A 17,500-nucleotide genomic window follows, 5' to 3' on the forward strand; every position below is an offset into this window, starting at 1 on the left:
TGCATACTGGTGCAATTTCTCACGCTGAACACTGCTTTCAACATTTTTGACAAAATTTCGTATTTTAGAAGTTATTTCGTGTTAAAGTTGTATTTACATAATTTTAATCAATCATCGACGTGTATTCAACTGAAGAAACCTACAGCTGTTTGCTATAATAATCGAAGAGCAACAACTTCCGGGTCATCAAAATACATTTAGTAGACATGACCCGGAAGTTGCTGCTCTTCGATTACTATCACAAACAGCAGTAGATTTCTTCAGCTGAATACACGTCGATGATAGGTTAAAATTACTCAAATACGACCACATTAACATGAAATAACTTTTAAAATACGGAATTTTGTCAAAAATGTTGTAAGTAAACCGTGTTGAGCGTGAGAAATTACACCAGTATACGAAGTTTCAAACTGTTTAGTTTAAAAAAATTTTTTTAACCTGTGAGCCAAACTGAAAAGATCCGTCGATTAAAACATACATACACTCACACAACTTTTACAACCTTTCAAAAGATGTCGGCGGTTTCACCAGTATTTCGGTTATGTAGTTTTAATTTCCGCCGGAGAAGTCCAAACACGCACATGCAGAGAATACCTCTGCTTACACGTATTTCATATACTCATTCATACATACAAAAGTAGATTCACTGACGCTGCAGAAACAGACTCATGCAAGCCTTTCTGGCCTCCGTACCATTTCTCCCCCTCCACCCCACTGATGTTATCCAAGGGAAAGGCAAAGGCCGATACAGCTTGGCACCAGTGATGTCGCAACTCATTTCTGCGGCTGAGTTAACTGGAGAAGTGTGAAATAAAGTGTCTTGCTCAAGAACACAACACGCAGCTCGGTTCGGGAATCGAACTCACAACATCACGATCGTAAGCCCGACGCTCTAACAACTGAGCCATGCTCCTTCACATCATATATATATATATATATATATATATATACATATATATGACATTCTTTTAAAGTACATGTCCATCGAATAAGAGAGAGACCCCAAATAGATACGCAGTTCAATAAACAGGCAGACATGATAGATAGAACTTCTTTAGCAAACTTCAAAACTTAATGCATAAGGAAATATGTTACAATGTATTTATGGTTCGGTTCACTGTAGCAAAGCCAAATTGCATGAATATAAAATGATAACCTAAAAATATATTCATTTATATATGGACGTATCTATCTATCGTGTTTTATAATTATCCTACCAAATCCACTCACAAGTCTTTGGTCAACCTGGAACTAGAGTTGAAGACATTTGCTCAAGGTACTAGGCAGTAGGGACTGAACCCAGAACCATGTGGTTGGGAAGCAAGCTCCTCACCACACAGCCACACCTGTGCTTATATATGCAGAATATTAAGAAAGATAATAGAGAAATATAGAGATATAAGCTTTTATAGTGTTCTGAAAATAAACTGTAAAAATAGACATATACACTAAGTGTGCTTAAAGGCATCATGATGTGGTTAAGTCAAGCAAGAACTGTCATGCAAAATATACAGATAAACCGAGTGATCTGGTGTTCGGTGATACTTGCAAATTAAAGCCGACATGTGAGATCATGTGAACCAGACATGAGATACACACACACACACATATATATATATATATATATATATATATATATATGTATGTATAAAACGAATCAGTTATATGTAGTAGCCCAAGATAAATTGAACCAAACAATCGAGAAAACGAATAGATTGCATCAGAAATACGAGTTGTATGTGAAATCTGAACCTGTTGTATATGATTACAGAGCTGAATTGAACCAGACCGTAGTATGAAAGGCAGATTCATTGAACTTGACGTAAAGAAATGTAGAAGTGAACAAGTCATACGTGAAGAAATATATGAAAAACTGAACGAACCATTCGGAGATACGAACAAATGGATCCAGACACGCTGATTGTTGATGATCGAACATTAAAAGCCGTCGCGGATTAATGTTTAGAAAAATGGAAGCGATGATGTGGCAGGAAAAAGTGGAGCCTTTACAAGATGGCGTTAAAATGTTTGCATTTCAGTTTTCACTGTTATGGGTTCGAATATTATCAGCAACGAATTCGCTTTCGGAATCATTCAGGGGCCAATAACATGGTAAATACTAGGCGTATACTGAAGTAAGGTCAATCGATTATGCACCATCTCTAAAAAGCTAGAATCTTGCCGCTGCATCTTCTAAACAACTACTTCGGGTAAATTGCATTTCGGTCCAATAAGAATAAAAAGTCGTAGATGCAGAGCGGCTTCATAACACCATATATGGATGTCAATGATAGATACCTAAAAGAGGTCAAAGGTTACTCATTCTAGTGGAGGGAGGTAGGAAAAGAATCGAACGTATCCATCGCAGTACTTGATTGGTGCTTATTTTCTGGAATTTAGAAAGCAACGGGCTGGCTGAATTAGTGCGCCGAACAAAATGCTTAGCAGTTAGCGGCATTTCTGACACTTTACGTTCCGAGTTCAAATTCCACCGAGGTCGACTTTGCCTTTCAACCTTTCGGAGTCGATAAATTAAGTACCAGTTTCGTACTGGGGTCGATGTAATCGACTTAATCCCTTTGTCTGTCCTTGTTTTTCCCCTCTATGTTTAGCCCCTTGTGGGCAATAAAGAAATAAGAAACGTTAGCACGCCGGGCGAAATGCTTAGCGGTATTTCGTCTGTCTTTACGTTCTGAGTTCAAATTCTGCCGAGGCCAACTTTGCCTTTCATCCTTTCGGCATCGATAAATTAAGTACCAGTTGCGTACTGGGGTCGATCTAATCGACTGGCCCCTCCCCCAAAATTACGTGTCTTGTGCCTAGAGTTGGAAAGAACATGCAAAGAAATGTAGATATTTTCACGCGCTATTTGCCTGAGAACTCTAAAATATACTGAGTGAAGTTTTGTCAACAAAAACCACGAGTTGTTAAATAGTTGTATTTATGTTATAAGGCGGCGAGATGGTAAAATCGTTAGCACACCGGTTAAAGAGTTTAACGGCATTTCGTCCGTCTTTGTGTCCTGAATTCAAATTCCGATGATGTCGACTTTGACTTAAATCTTTTCCGAGTCGATAGAATAAGTTGAGCATTGTGGGGTGTCGATGTAATCGACTTATCCCTCCGCCCTCCACCGAAATTGCTGGCCTTGTCTCAAGATTTGAAACTAGTGTTTCTGATAAATAAATTTTCAACAATGGTATAGTTGTGTGGAAAAGATTGTCTGTCAAATTGAACCCAGCCTGGTACTTACTTTATCGATTCTCTTTTGTCGAAGAGATTAAGTTACAGAGACATGAGCAAAATCATAGCACGGCTACCAAGTAGAGAAACAGAATCACGTGCATCTGCTCGCGCGCGCACACACATTTGCATACACAGACACACACACATACAGACATGCATACACACACACGCATATATATATATATATATATATATATATATATATATATAATGCGAGAGAGTTAGGGGTTGAGAATTCAACCCACTAAGGGATAGTATCGATCCAATATACTGCTGGGAAGGTACCCAATTATTGCTACACTAGTGTTATACCAAGTGCAATAAATGGGAGCGGGTAAAAAGGGGGGTTTTTATATTTGTGTGTGTATATATATATATACAGGGTGTCCACAAAGTCTGGGTACATGGGGATTAACATATACTTTAAGAAATTATTATTTCTTATATTTAATTGTTTATGCTATGATTTTATTTACTCCATGTACCCAACAACCATACTTATAGTAAGGGTTTCTAACTCAGATATAAAGCCACAGATTTTGTAGGCAGTGTTTGATTAATTGAATCGAACGATTAATTAATTAAACATGAAAAAGTGTAAATAAGCTGGTATGTATTGTATTAATTTTATTGAAGAATAGAACGCAGAGGTAAAAATCGACCCAGGTGCCATTTGAATTCGTAACGTAAAGGGCCGTAATCAAAATGGCACAGCCATATATAGCAGTGTGGTTAAGAAGTACGCTTCGCATTTATGCGAGCCGCGGTTCGATCCCTTGTGCAGGTAGCTTGTCTTTTACAACAGCACCAAGTCGGCCAATACATTGTGAATGAAATTTAGCTGGTGGAATCTGTACATAGTGTGTGTGTGTGAGCTTATGGCCTGGTGGTTAGAATGTTGGACGCGCGTTCATAAGATCGAAGGTTCGACTCCTTGACCAGGCGGCGCGTTCTGTCCTTGAGTGAAGCACATGATTTCTCGTTGCACCAATCTGCTTAGCAGAAAATGAGGGTGTGACGATATGCCAGCTACAGTTCCGTGTAGCTGGCATATCATCGATGTCCCGCTTTTTACGATGTGAGGTGCCGAGAGAGAGTGTCTATGCGTGCTTGCGACCTCATAGCAGCGTAAAACAATAAGCAGAAGTATAGCACAAGCTTCCACGACATACTCGCTCACGTCTAACTGCTAAACTCTGTATGTGTGTGTTTATATCTTTCCAACATCTATGTACGTACATGTCGTTGCTATTATGTTAAACTGTCGTATGTCCAAATTTGGCCAAATGCGTCTTATAATCTCATCAATGATGATGATGATAATAATAATAATAATCCTTTCTACTATAGGTGCAAGGCCTGAAATTTGGGGGAGGGGGTCCAGTCGATTACATCGACCCTAGTGTTTCATTGGTAGTTAATTTATCGATCCCGAAAACATGAAAGGCAAAGTCGACCTCGGCGGAATTTGAACTCAGAACGTAAAGATAGACGAAATGCCGATAATCATTTTGTCCGGTGTGGTAACAATTCGGACAGCTTTACAAAATATAATAATGCATGCATATATACATACATACATACATACATACATGTCTACAGATTTATAGGGAGTTAATGATAAATACGATTTTGAGTCGTTCATACACTTCCAAGAATATCAGTGTCGTAAAAGAAGTGAAGCGAAATAACTTCATGTTCGTGTTGTGACTGAGACTTGAACTCAGTTCGTCACGATCTAAATTTTTCGTCTATAAAATGCTAAGACATCGATTTGTTCATAATTATGTGGCGTACTTTGTCATCGTTACATGTACATAAATATTCATTCATATATATATATATATATATATATATATATATATAGGCATACACAAATTCACACATGCACAAACATCGTTACATATACATACTCATAGTTATACATATAAGCCGTCGTTAGATACATGCTGATAATTGTCGTATGTGGTCATAATTTTGAATAAACTGCGTGTGTTTTTGAAACACAAACTTGAAGAGGAGCGCATTGCACATAACCTTAATAGAAAGGGAGATGGTGCTTGTGTGTGTGTGTGTATGCTGACTTAGTGATATACGATTCCGATTATTGTTCAATATGAAATAATGACGGGTTTAGTCAGCGATTTATGGCAAAACATTGGCGGCAGAGTGAAACTTCTAGAAGAGCATCAGGTCTGGTAGACAAAGGATTTGAGAGAGGGAGAGAGAGGAACTACCTAGTTGCCAACCAAAACCATTTAAGAGTAAATGGAAGAGAAAAAGGAGATACAGTAGGGATATTGTGTACGTGTAATATTGTTGTTTATCCCAATTTAACCCCGTGAAATAACCCCTGTGATCAAAGACATTTCACCCTTAATTATCCAGTCGTTTCTTAATAGACAGGGATACATTATCAAAATCAACATTTTTTTTTTTCTAAAAGATGATAGTAGGATGTTATCTGAGTGAAGATTTGGCTGTTATTTCTAGCAGATCAGACGAGCACAGAACGATTGCGTGTAAGTACGTTGGCTTCGTATAAATGCAGTTTACATGAAAACATTAAAAAAAAAAGTAAAAACGTATTATATTCCTTTATCCAACAGTGAGATAATGTAGCGTCAGCTGCACCATTTCGCAAAATATAAACTATCCATCAATGGGTGATAAGCCTCAGTAACATTTTCCGCACACATCTGCCACCTGTTGGTTCCTCTTCATCTAAGTCAATGATATAATTGGAAGAAACATGTCCTAAAACAACGAAACTTGAGCCAGCGAAAGTGCCTCTAAGTAGTCCCTCAAACTGCTAGACATAACAGTCAAATGTCCCTTTTACCGCACCCTATCGTCCCCCCCACCACCACCAAAAAGAGTTTATGATAAATCTTAAAAATAAGATAATTAAGACGAACTGTCACGGCTGTAAAGGGCTATGATTTTACATAGGAGCAAGGCATGGCTGTGAGGTTAAGAAGTTAGCTTTGCTACCGCGTAGTTTCAGGTTCAGCCCCAGAGCGCAGCATTTTGGGGCAAGTGTCTTCTAAAATAAAGGAAGAGGAAGCAGCGACAGACAGGTAAGGAACGAGAGTTGAGTCTCCGCCAAAGAGTCCCAAGAAAAGAAAAGCGGAGACAAAGAAACAAGTTACACCGGAAAAAGAGAGTATGGAGATTCGAACGCAGGAACCAGAGCCAACAACAAGCAGGAGGAAGAAAACTGAAGAGCAAAGAGTGAGAGAGAGGAAGTATGATGAGTGGAGGGAGAGAGTGAGGAGGAGAGAGAGGAATATGTAGTACAAACAAGACAGATTGCTGGACGAAATATAAGAACAATGTTAAGATACAGTAAGAATGTTGAAATAGAAAAAAATTAGCAAAAATGAAAAATCTAATACGAGTCAAACTGAATAATGAGATGTTCGATCCCGACGAAGGAGCGGTTTTATTGGAGGAAGAGAGAAAGGAAAGACTGATGGAATTATTTGGAACCAGAATTAGATCTACCGGGATATATATACAATATGAAAGTTTACCCAATGTAATGGAACTAGAAAACCTCATGGAATATATAACAGACAAAAAAGACCGATAATTAATATGTATAATGAGAACAGTAAAATGGAACTGCGAGCTTTGGTGGGCTCGTAAGCCATTACATCTCTTCATTGTTAAATACTTCATTTCGTATTTCATCATTCGTTTTATGTACCCCACGTTTTGTATTGTCTGTCCTTGTAGTGTCCACCTCTATGTTATGGCCGTAGAGCCGAATAAAGAAAGAAGTGTCTTCTAATAAAGAACAAAGTCAACCAATGTCTTGTGAATGAATTTGGGAGACGGAAACTGTGTGAAAGCTCGTTGTGTGTGTGTGCGTTTGCCTGTCTTTGCTTGCATTTGTTCTCTCGCTCTGGCTGGACAACCGGTGTTAGCTTGTCTACGTCCCCGAAATTTAGTGGTTCGGCAAGACAGAACCGATAGACTGAGTATCACACTTGAAAAAGAAATAAGTTCCGGGAGCGATTTGCTCGGTTAAACCTTTCAACGCGGTGCTCCAGTATGGCCGCAGTCAAACAAATAAAAAAAATCTACTTGACCAAGACGGTTTGGAGCTAAACAATGACGGCTTTGCTGCACAAATCCTGCAAAAGTATTCAACACACAATTTATTGAGCTGGTCGTGGTACTCCGTCGGTTACGACGACGAGGGTTCCAGTTGATCCGATCAACGGAAGAGCCTGCTCGTGAAATTAACGTGCAAGTGGCTGAGCACTCCACAGACACGTGTATCCTTAACGTAGTTCTCGAGGAGATTCAGCGTGACAGAGAGTGTGACAAGACTGGCCCTTTGAAATACAGGTACAACAGAAACAGGAAGAAAGAGCGAGAGAAAGTTGTGGTGAAAGAGTACAGCAGGGTTCGCCACCACCTCCCTGCCGGAGCCTCGTGGAGCTTTAGGTGTTTTGTTTTCGCTCAATAAATATTCACAACGACCGGCCTGGGAATCGAAACCACGATCCTACGACCGCGAGTCCGCTGCCCTAACCACTAGGCCATTGCGCCTCCATATTGAACTGGTAGACCAATCTAGTTTGTGTAATAAATATATTTTAGCAGCGTAAAAACCTTCAGCATTAGCTAGTTTGATATTTTCATTCTTTTATTACAGCCAAGTGAACCTCGGTTTTGTATTCGTATGTTCGAAAAAATGAAATAAAATAAAATGAAACAAAATAAAATAAAATGAAACAATCAAAGGCGAGTATGTTAAAGGGGATACAAGATACAAGAACTGTGTTATTCTGTTACACGAGAACTAGGGAAAACATGTTGAGGTTTGCGCTGAGTTTACAAAAAAAAAAAAAATTAGCTAACAAACACTTAAAAAGTGGGATTGAAAATTCTGCATTGCTGAAATGCACACACGCATGCATACACACACACACACACACACACACACACACACACACGGCATGAACTTGGTATTCCTTTATCAAGACCATGTTCTTTTCTCCCATTATCGATGTGCGTTTTATATTATGCTTATGCACAGTCCTCCTCAGACAACATAGGACCCCCATGTGATCACGGAGCGGTAGGAGTTTTACGCGATTAAAAATGAGAGCCGAAACCTGAACGGAAAAATTGCCGAGCACCGAGCGCAACCATTCCCATATATATATATATATATATATATATATATATATATATATATATATAAACGTATGCATGTATGTATTTCGTGTGTGTGTGTGTGTGTGTGTGTGTATGAGTGCGTGTGTGTCTATATGTAGCGAGTAAGACATTTTTTTATATATGAAAACATGCCGAGTATATGGCTACAATACAGATTTTACAACGGTAAAATATTCAATATATATTTGAGATTGATCTCTCTACTAATTGAATTGTTTGTTCAAAATCCTTTGCAAGTTTTCCGTTATGACACCGTTGTTAGTTTAGCCTTAGTCCAATCCTAGTCAAACAAGTAGATCTTTAGTCCAACTCAATCTCAGCCATGGTAATCAATCAATCAATCTCATTTTTCTTTTCAAAATTTATCTTTTTTTTATATATTATATATATATATATATATATCCTTGAAAATGGTTTGTTGTCATAAGGAGATTTAGATGCAATTTCTAACAGGTCGAAATATCACAATCCCAGAATATGGTACCCCAGACTCTTAATCCATTTCGCCTAATTTCGTTTCTTTTTATACATCAAAGTTCAATAAAAAATCAAACAACAAAGAAATAACAAGAAAAAGGAACGGGGAATAAAAAAATCTAAACGAGTGAACTAAATGGAAATCGAACTCACATACTTCAGATTCGTGACGAACGCTTTGCTAATGCTTGTATGACTATATTTATAATATCCCATGCAGTGGACACGGTGTTGCGGCCAGTGGCTTTCTGGTGAATGGAGTCTTCGAACTTGGTTTTCACTTGGAACAAATGTCTTATTCCTTGGAAAATGAAGAATTACACAATATCCCATTTCTACGCTACAAAATTCCGAGACTTCATGTTTGTCTAACTAAGCAATTATCATCATCATTATTATTATTATAATTACCATTATAATTATTAATCTAATTACTGCATTTTGTTTCTGGAAGATTTTTGAAGATAAAGGTTGCTGTTTCAAATCTTAATAAAGTTAACATCAATTCAACAAGGCCATACACGATTTACAGGTTTCTATTTTTCTTCTATGGCTGCTATGAAAAACATTTTAGAATATAGCAGACACACACACACACACACACACGTGTGTGTGTCTGTGTGTCTGTGCACGCGTGTGTTTGTATGTGTGTGCACGCGTGTGTTTGTATGTGTGTGCGAATGTTTGATGTCTGTCTTTTTATGGCGATGTTGGGTGTGTCCTAGCACCAAAATCTCTCTTTCGCCAGAATCATGTGATTTAAGAGATAAATATACTAATAATGATGATGATATAATAATGATAATAATAACTGTTATCTACATAAACTCACGCGAATAATAATGATAGACAAACACAGGTCTTTCATATATAAACACGAGTTTATAACTAAAACACAACCGCACTCACAACTCAGAATTACTGAGGTGTATGCAACCAGGTAATGCCATAGAAAAATTCGCATGAAACCGTTTAGTCTCATGCGAGTTTATAATAATAACCCTTTCGACTTTTAAGCCCAAGGCCTGAATTTTTTGGTGAGGGGAGGGGTAAGGTGGGGGGAGCGACGCGGAGCTTGTCGATTATATCGACCCCGATTCTCAAATTGGTGCTTAGTTCATCGACTCCAAAAAGACGAAAGACAAGGCCCGAACTCGACAGAAATTGAATTCAGAATGGAAAACCGGAAGAAATACCGATAAATATTTTGTCCGGCTTGTAAAAAAAATAATAATTATTATAATAAAAATAATAATACTGCTTTCTACTGGAAGCACAAGGCCTCAAATTTGGGATAGGGGTGGGGGACTAGTCGATTACATCAACACCCGTGTGTTTCACTGCTACTTAATCTATCGACCCCCGAAAGGATGAAAGGCAAAGTCGACCTCGGCGAAATTTGAACTCAGAACGTAGCGACGGGCGAAATACCGCTAAGCGTTTCGTCCAGCGTGCTAACGATTCTGCCAATAATAATAATAATAATAATAATGATAATCCTTTCTACAATAGGCACAAGGCCTGAAATTTTTGGGGGAAGGGGCCCGAGTCAATAACATTTACCCAGTTTACGAATTTCATCGACAAGCAAATTCGGCGGAATTTGAAATGAGAACATAAAGACGGTCGAAATGCAGATAATCATTTCGTCCGGTATGCTAACGATTCTGTCAGCTCACCGCCTTATATAATAAAATTAATGATGACGATGATGATTAAAAAAAAAATGGTGATGATGATAATAGCTTAGCTGTAGAAAGCAGTGAATTGAGTTGAGGGGTTTTCACCGAGAAAAAAGGTTTTCACCTGCAGTTGACAGTTCGACTTCACAACTCACCGATAGGTTATTATACTGGCCTTTTATCTCTTCCCACTCCCCCTATCTACACACACACACACACACACACACACATATATATATACACATATATTTACACACACACACACACACACATATACCCGTCTATATATCTAGTTACCTCAATTTTCCTTTCCTCCACCTCCCTCTCGGAGTATCCACTTACACAAACAACATACATTATAAGCGTACATAAAACTTTACATATAGACAGAAAGGTGTGTGTGTGTATGAATAAATACACACACACACACACACACATATATATAAATATATATATATATATATATATAATAATAATAATAATAATACGCCACACGTCCATTTGCAAATATATATATATATATATATAACTTTTATAAGGAATATTCTAAAAGAATATGTAACTGAACTTATTTTGAGTGCTCTATTATTTTGAGCAAATAAATATATATATGTGTGTGTTTTTATATTATTAATAAATTCATAAAATTATCAATAATTATCAATTATTGATAATTTTATGAATTTATTAATAATATAAAAACACACACACACATATATATATATATATGTATATATAGAGAGAAAGAGAGAGGGGTACATATGCATGTTTATGCAGCTACAATAGTAATTAAAGGTAAACCGTAAAACTAGAAGATGTGACGAAGGTGTAGAGAGAGAAAGAGTGAGACAGGAGAGAGAGAGAGAGCTAGATATCAGAAAGTTCCAGAGACCTGCAAAGTTTTGTGTTTCTTTAAAAGTTTTTAAAAGAATTGTTGATAGAAAAAAAGAATAAATATCGTGTGCACATAGTTTCATATAACAGATGGAGATAAAACGTAGAGGAGACACTTAAAACATTATAAGGAAAAAAGAATTAAAGAGAATAATTGTTGTACACTACCATGAATGAAAACCGGCAGCCGAGAGGTGTTGCCATGACAGGTTGTCGAGTGATTGTGTGTGAGTGAGGGAGTGCAAATGAGTGAGAGAGGGAAGTGCGGGGGGAAAAAGTTAGGCGGTGGGTGAAGGAGGAAGGAAGAGCGAGCGAGTGGGGTAAGAGGGAGGGAGGAAGAGAAAGAGTAAGAAGTGGAAGGATGAGAGAAAGGAAAATAAGCGTAAAGATAAAGAGTATCAATGAAGAATGAGGAGGGAGAGAGAGGAGAGAGTTTGCAGGTGAGATCGACTGATGTTGAGAGAGAGAGAGGGGGGAGAAGGATGAGAAAATAAAGACAGAGAAAATGAAGAAAGAAAGACAAAAAAGAGAATGAAAGAGAGAAAGAGAGAGAGAGAGATTAGAAATATGAAAGAAGCAGAGTCGGCAGACGACAACAAAATAACCAAACGACATGAGAGAGAGAGGGGGGAGAGACAGACAGAGAGAAAGTGTGAAAAGAGGAGGTGAAGAACAGGTGGGGGATGACTTCGAAGATGAGGGGAAGTAGTAGGAGAGTGTAAGTGAAAAAGAAAGAGAAAAAGAAATTGGATAGCCAGAAATTGGCAGACGACACGAAACAAAGATAGAGCGAGAACTCGAGCGAGAGAGAGAGAGAGAGAGAGAGAGAGAGGGGAGAGAGAGTATGGGAAAGAGAAGGAGAGAGTGTGGGAGTAAGTTACAGAGGAGAGAAGGTGGTGAAAGAGGAAAGAGTAAAAGAGACAATAAGGAAAGAGAGAAAGAAAAAGATTTGTAGAGGACGTAGAGAGAAGGAAAGACAAAAAAACGTAAAAGACGAGAAGAAGAAGAAGAAGAAGAAGAAGAAGAAGAGTAGGAGGAGGGAAAGAGACATTGAAAGACAGGAAGTCAGAAAGGCAGAATCAGCAGACGGAAACCTGTGTGTGTGTGTGTGTGTGTGCGCTCAAGTGTGTATATGCGTGTGTGCGTTTAGAGAGAATATATGTGAATGTGAGAGGTAGATAGGCAGAAAGATAGATAGATAGATAGATAGATAGATAGAAAAACAGACGACAGACAGAAAGGCAGACGACAGATAGATAGATAGATAGATAGATAGATAGATAGATAGATAGATAGATAAATAATTAGAGAAAATGAGCGAGAGAGAGAGAGAGCAAAAATGAAGAGAGGGTATAGTACTTCAGGAGAGACAGAGAGTGAAAGAGAGAGAAATGAGAAAAAGCTTCGAATGCTATAATAACAATTATGAAAGTTTTAAAATAATAATAGTAATAATAATAATAATAATAATAATAATAATAATAATAATAATAATAATAATGATGATGGTGATGATGATAAAGAAGACGAGTGCGGGATAGTAAAAATGGATTATTCTCTGAATGAGGGGGAAAAAAATAAGATGAAAGAGTTTTTCTCTCCATCAATCTAGAGAGAAAGAGAGAAAGAGAGAGAGAGAGAAAGGAATGGCGTCGAAAGACAGAAATATTGTGGAGCAGACGACAGAACCAAAGTGAGTGAGAGAGAAAGTGAATGAGTGAAAGTATGAGTAAATGAGTGAGTGAAAGTGCGTGCATATGTGTGAGTGTGTATGTGTGTGTGTATGTGAGAGGGGGAGGGTGAAAGAGACAGGGGGGTGCAAGGAAACCGCAGTAATAACGACTTGTATCCATATTGGCATAGGGCCACAACGCTTTTTGTAAGAAGAAGGAGAATTAGTGGTTTAACATTATAGCTTAGTACACGATTTACAGTAAGTACTTCACTTATCTAGGGAGGAATGTTACGTAAAATTGACCCCGGGTGAAATTTGAACTCGGAATGCCATGCATCATAACTAAGTGCCGTAAAGTGTTTTAGCTAATGTGCTATACTTTTCTGTCATTTTGTTTTCGGAATGGTAATAATAATAATAATGATAACAATAATAATAATAATCCTTTCTGCTATAGGCGCAAAGCCTGAAATTTGGGGGAGGGGGATAATCAATTACATTGATCCCAGTACTCAACTGGTACTTAATTTATCGACCCCCGAAAGGATAAAAAGGCAAAGTCGACCTCGATGGAATTTGAACTCAGAACTTTAAGACAGATGAAATACCGCTAAGCATTTCGTCCGGCGTGCTAACGTTTCTTATTTCTTTACTGCCCACAAGGGGCTACACACAGAGGGGACAAACAAGGACAGATAAACGGATTAAGTCGATTAGATCGACCCCAGTGCGTAACTGGTACTTAATTTATCGACCCCGAAAGGATGAAAGGCAAAGTCGACCTCGGCGGAATTTGAACTCAGAACATAAAAACAGACGAGATACCGCTAAGCATTTCTCCCGGTGTGCTAAAGTTTCTGGCAGCTCGTCGCCTTAAAGAAGGATTGAATATTCTTTTCTACTCTAGGCACAAGGCCCGAAATTTTGGGGGAGGGGGCTAGTCGATTAGATCGACCCCAATACGCAATTGGTACTTAATTTATCGACCCCAAATGGATGAAAAGCAGAGTCGACGGAATTTGAACTAAGAACGGAGCGGCAGACGAAATACCGCTAAGCATTTCGCTCGGCCTGCTCGCCTCCTTGGCAATAATAATAATAATAATAATAATGATAATAATAATAATAATAATTTTTACTTTTCTACTATAGGCACAAGGCCTAAAATTTTGGGGGAGGGGTGCACTCGATTACATCGCCCCCTCCTCCCGGGGGCAAAGTCGACCTCGGCGGAATTTGAACTCAGAACGTAACGGCAGACGAAATACCTATTTCGTTATTGCCCACAAGGGGCTAAACATAGAGGGAACAAACAAGAACAGACGAACGGATTAAGTCGATTACATCGACCCCAGTGCGTAACTGGTACTTAATTTATCGACCCCGAAAGGATGAAAGGCAAAGTCGACCTCGGCGGAATTTGAACTCAGAACGTAACGGCAGACGAAATACCGGTAAGCATTTCGCCAGGCGTGCTAACGATTCCGTCAGCTCGCCGCTGGGATATATTTTGTTTTGATCCCAGAAAGATTAGAGGCAAAAATCGGCTCTGTCAGGATTTGAACTCAAACGTAATAATGGTTTAATTAGAAAAAATAAAATTTTAAAAAAAGAAACGAAAAAGTTTGGGTGATGTCGCCGTGTGATAAGAAGTTTGTTTCCCAACCACATGGTTCCGGGTTCAGTCCCACTGCATGGCACCTTGGTCAAGTAGCTACTATTAAACACTCGGGCCGAAAAAAACCTTTGTGAGCGGATTTGGTAGAGGAAATTTGGTAGATGTGTGTGTGTGTGTGTGTGTGTGTGTGTGTGTTTGTCTCCCACAACTGCTTTATAGCCGGTATTGGTGTGCTTGCGTCCCCGTAACCTAGCAGTTCGGCAAAAGTGGCCGATAGAATAAGTAACAGGATTTTAAAAAAAAACTGTGTTAAGTAACAGGGTTGATTCATTCGACTAAATATTTATTGAAGGTGGTGCCCCAGCATGGCCGCAGTCTAATGACTGAAACAAGAAAAAGAATAAAGAGTAAAAGAGGATAAGCACAAGGTGTGAATTAGGTTAGTTGATTAAACCATCCACAGTATATGTCTGGTACTTTATTTTGTCGTCCCAAGAATGATGAAAGGTAAACAAGACGCCGTCAGAATTTGAACACAGAATATAAAAAAAAACGCAAATACTACCAAAATATTTTGTTCAATATTCTACCTAGCACCGTATTTATATAAACGGAGGCCCTAGGCTATTCTGTCTGTAGGACCCCCACCCCAAGTGTCTATGACAGTGATTTCTTTATCAGCCATAAAGGTCAAAATATAGAGTGGACGATACCTGGACAGACAAAGGGGTCGGGGGACGAATGGAACATATAATCGATGATAAATGAGTATAAAATTCGGATAAGAAACGAAAATGAATGAAAAAATAATTATGAATTGAGGTACGTGGCCGACCCCACAAAACACATTCAAACACTGAATCGTTTGGTAGACTTTTTAACCCTTTAGTGGTCAGATTACTCTGTTAAATGTAATACTTTTTCACTCAAATTGTTTTGAATTAATCATACATTATCTTATAGCTTTGAAGTTTCAATGATGTGATTGTTTATTTTTAGAATGTCAATGTAGGTTAGGTGTAAGAGGCTAGATATGGCTAGTTCAAATATAAAACATGTAGAATATCTGGGCGAGATATGGCCGGTTTAAACACTAAAGAGTTAAATGTTCTTCTAACTTTAGTGTGTTTCAGCCATCACCATCCTTGAGCACATCTACTCATTGCAAATAGCTGACAGAATTTTCATTTAGATAATTAACACTTTAGTGTTCAGATTACTCTGTTGCTTTTTCACTCAAATCATTTAGAATTAATCATGGATTATCTTATAGCTTTGAAGTTTCAATGATGTGATTGTTTATTTTTAGAATGTCAATGTAGGTTAGGTGTAAGAGGCTAGATATCGCCTGTTTGAATATAAAACTTGTAGAATATCTGGGCGAGATATGACCGGTTTAAACACTAAAGGGTTAATTTCTCGTTCAAACAGGTTCATTTATTCTCAACAGTCTTCCTACAGTCGTCCATCTTTTCCGAAATATTCCGTGCGACAGGCATTTCTTCTCCATCCTTATTTTCCTTTTCATATGGAAAAGGATTAAAGTTCACCAACCCAAGGCTGGAAGTGAACGTGCCTGTCACGACCCCTTTCACTCTCGTCTTCCACAACTACCTCCTTCGCCGTAGCTACTACGCAGAGGAAAGAAGCCTGCTCTTCCTTATTGAAAGCAAGATGGCGGAACAATCTTACTTATAGACTCGGTTAACAGTTGTACTCTTCTCAGGTACGACAACAGTTGTTCGACATGAAACCACTGTTGTGCGTCACACCTAAGACCATCAGCCTGCCCTCCGGGTCAACTCAGGATAAAGCCTGCAGCCCATTCAGTTTGGTTTCGGTAGTAACTACTAAATCCAAACTAAGCGACCTGAGGTCGTCAGTGAGACAATTTTGCTTCCAATCCGAACGCAGTCCGCGCACGTTTATGCAACCTACGTTGAACGAGACCATGAAGCAGTCTTACCTTTCAAGGGGGGAGAATGGTTATCCCTCCTACATCGTTTTTTCTTGCGTCGTGGTTGGGGGGGGGGCTTTATGAATGGTTCCACGTGTCTATGACAGTGTGAGGGACATTACGTAGTTTGGCCAGAGGTTGGAGGGTCCCAAGATATTTAGCTTACTAAACCTAGGGGAAAACTCGATACGGGCTCCGCCTCTTCTGCCATCACCTACAATGTTATTATTATATGACAGGAGAAAATATGGCGGGATCGTTAGCGCGTCGGGCAAAATGCTTTGCGGCACATACATGCATGGACGGACATAGAGACACAAGCATACACACACACATACATTCACGGACACAGAGACACAAGCATATACACACACACAATCAAACACACACACACTCACATACATTCACGGACACAGACAAGCATACACACACTCACACACACACCTTCTCTCTCTCTCACACACACACTCTCTCTCTCACACACACACTCTCTCTCTCTCACACACACACACACTCTCTCACCTCTCTCTCTCTCTCTCTCTCTCTCTCTCTCACACACACACACACACAGGTGAAGGAGAAGATAATATGGAATGAACAATACAATACTGGTGAGAGGTATCAGATGTTTCAAATTGAGTGAAATGCGTCGACAGAAGAAGGTTTAGAGAAATGACTAGCTGAGATTAGAAACCGCATCGCAGACATTACAGCAGGCGGGTAGATTTGGGGCGTGATATATACTTTAGAAAACT

General features: G+C 38.8%; 1 protein-coding gene across 6 annotated transcripts in view; it reads right to left on the reverse strand.

Moving 5' to 3' along the window:
- Positions 1-17,500, reverse strand: part of LOC106882087 (uncharacterized) — a 225,853-nt gene that overhangs the window by 201,243 nt on the left and 7,110 nt on the right. The window contains exon 1 of one of the 6 annotated variants that reach the window (XM_089362289.1): positions 11,664-11,822. The exons of 1 other annotated variant lie outside the window; for it this stretch is intronic. Coding sequence is in view for 1 of the 5 variants with exons in the window: in XM_089362288.1 (XP_089218414.1) it covers positions 11,494-11,578 (85 nt within the window). In the remaining 4 variants the exon portion in view is untranslated. Of the gene's footprint in view, positions 1-1,883; positions 2,198-9,072; positions 9,559-11,493; positions 11,605-11,663; positions 11,823-17,500 lie in introns of those variants that run through there. 4 more of the 6 variants (XM_089362288.1, XM_089362292.1, XM_089362291.1 and 1 more) reach the window with 4 other exon arrangements.

Source organism: Octopus bimaculoides, chromosome 14 (genome assembly GCF_046866305.1).
Source record: "Octopus bimaculoides isolate indiv1 chromosome 14, ASM4686630v1, whole genome shotgun sequence".
Classification (NCBI taxonomy): Eukaryota; Metazoa; Mollusca; class Cephalopoda; order Octopoda; family Octopodidae; genus Octopus; species Octopus bimaculoides.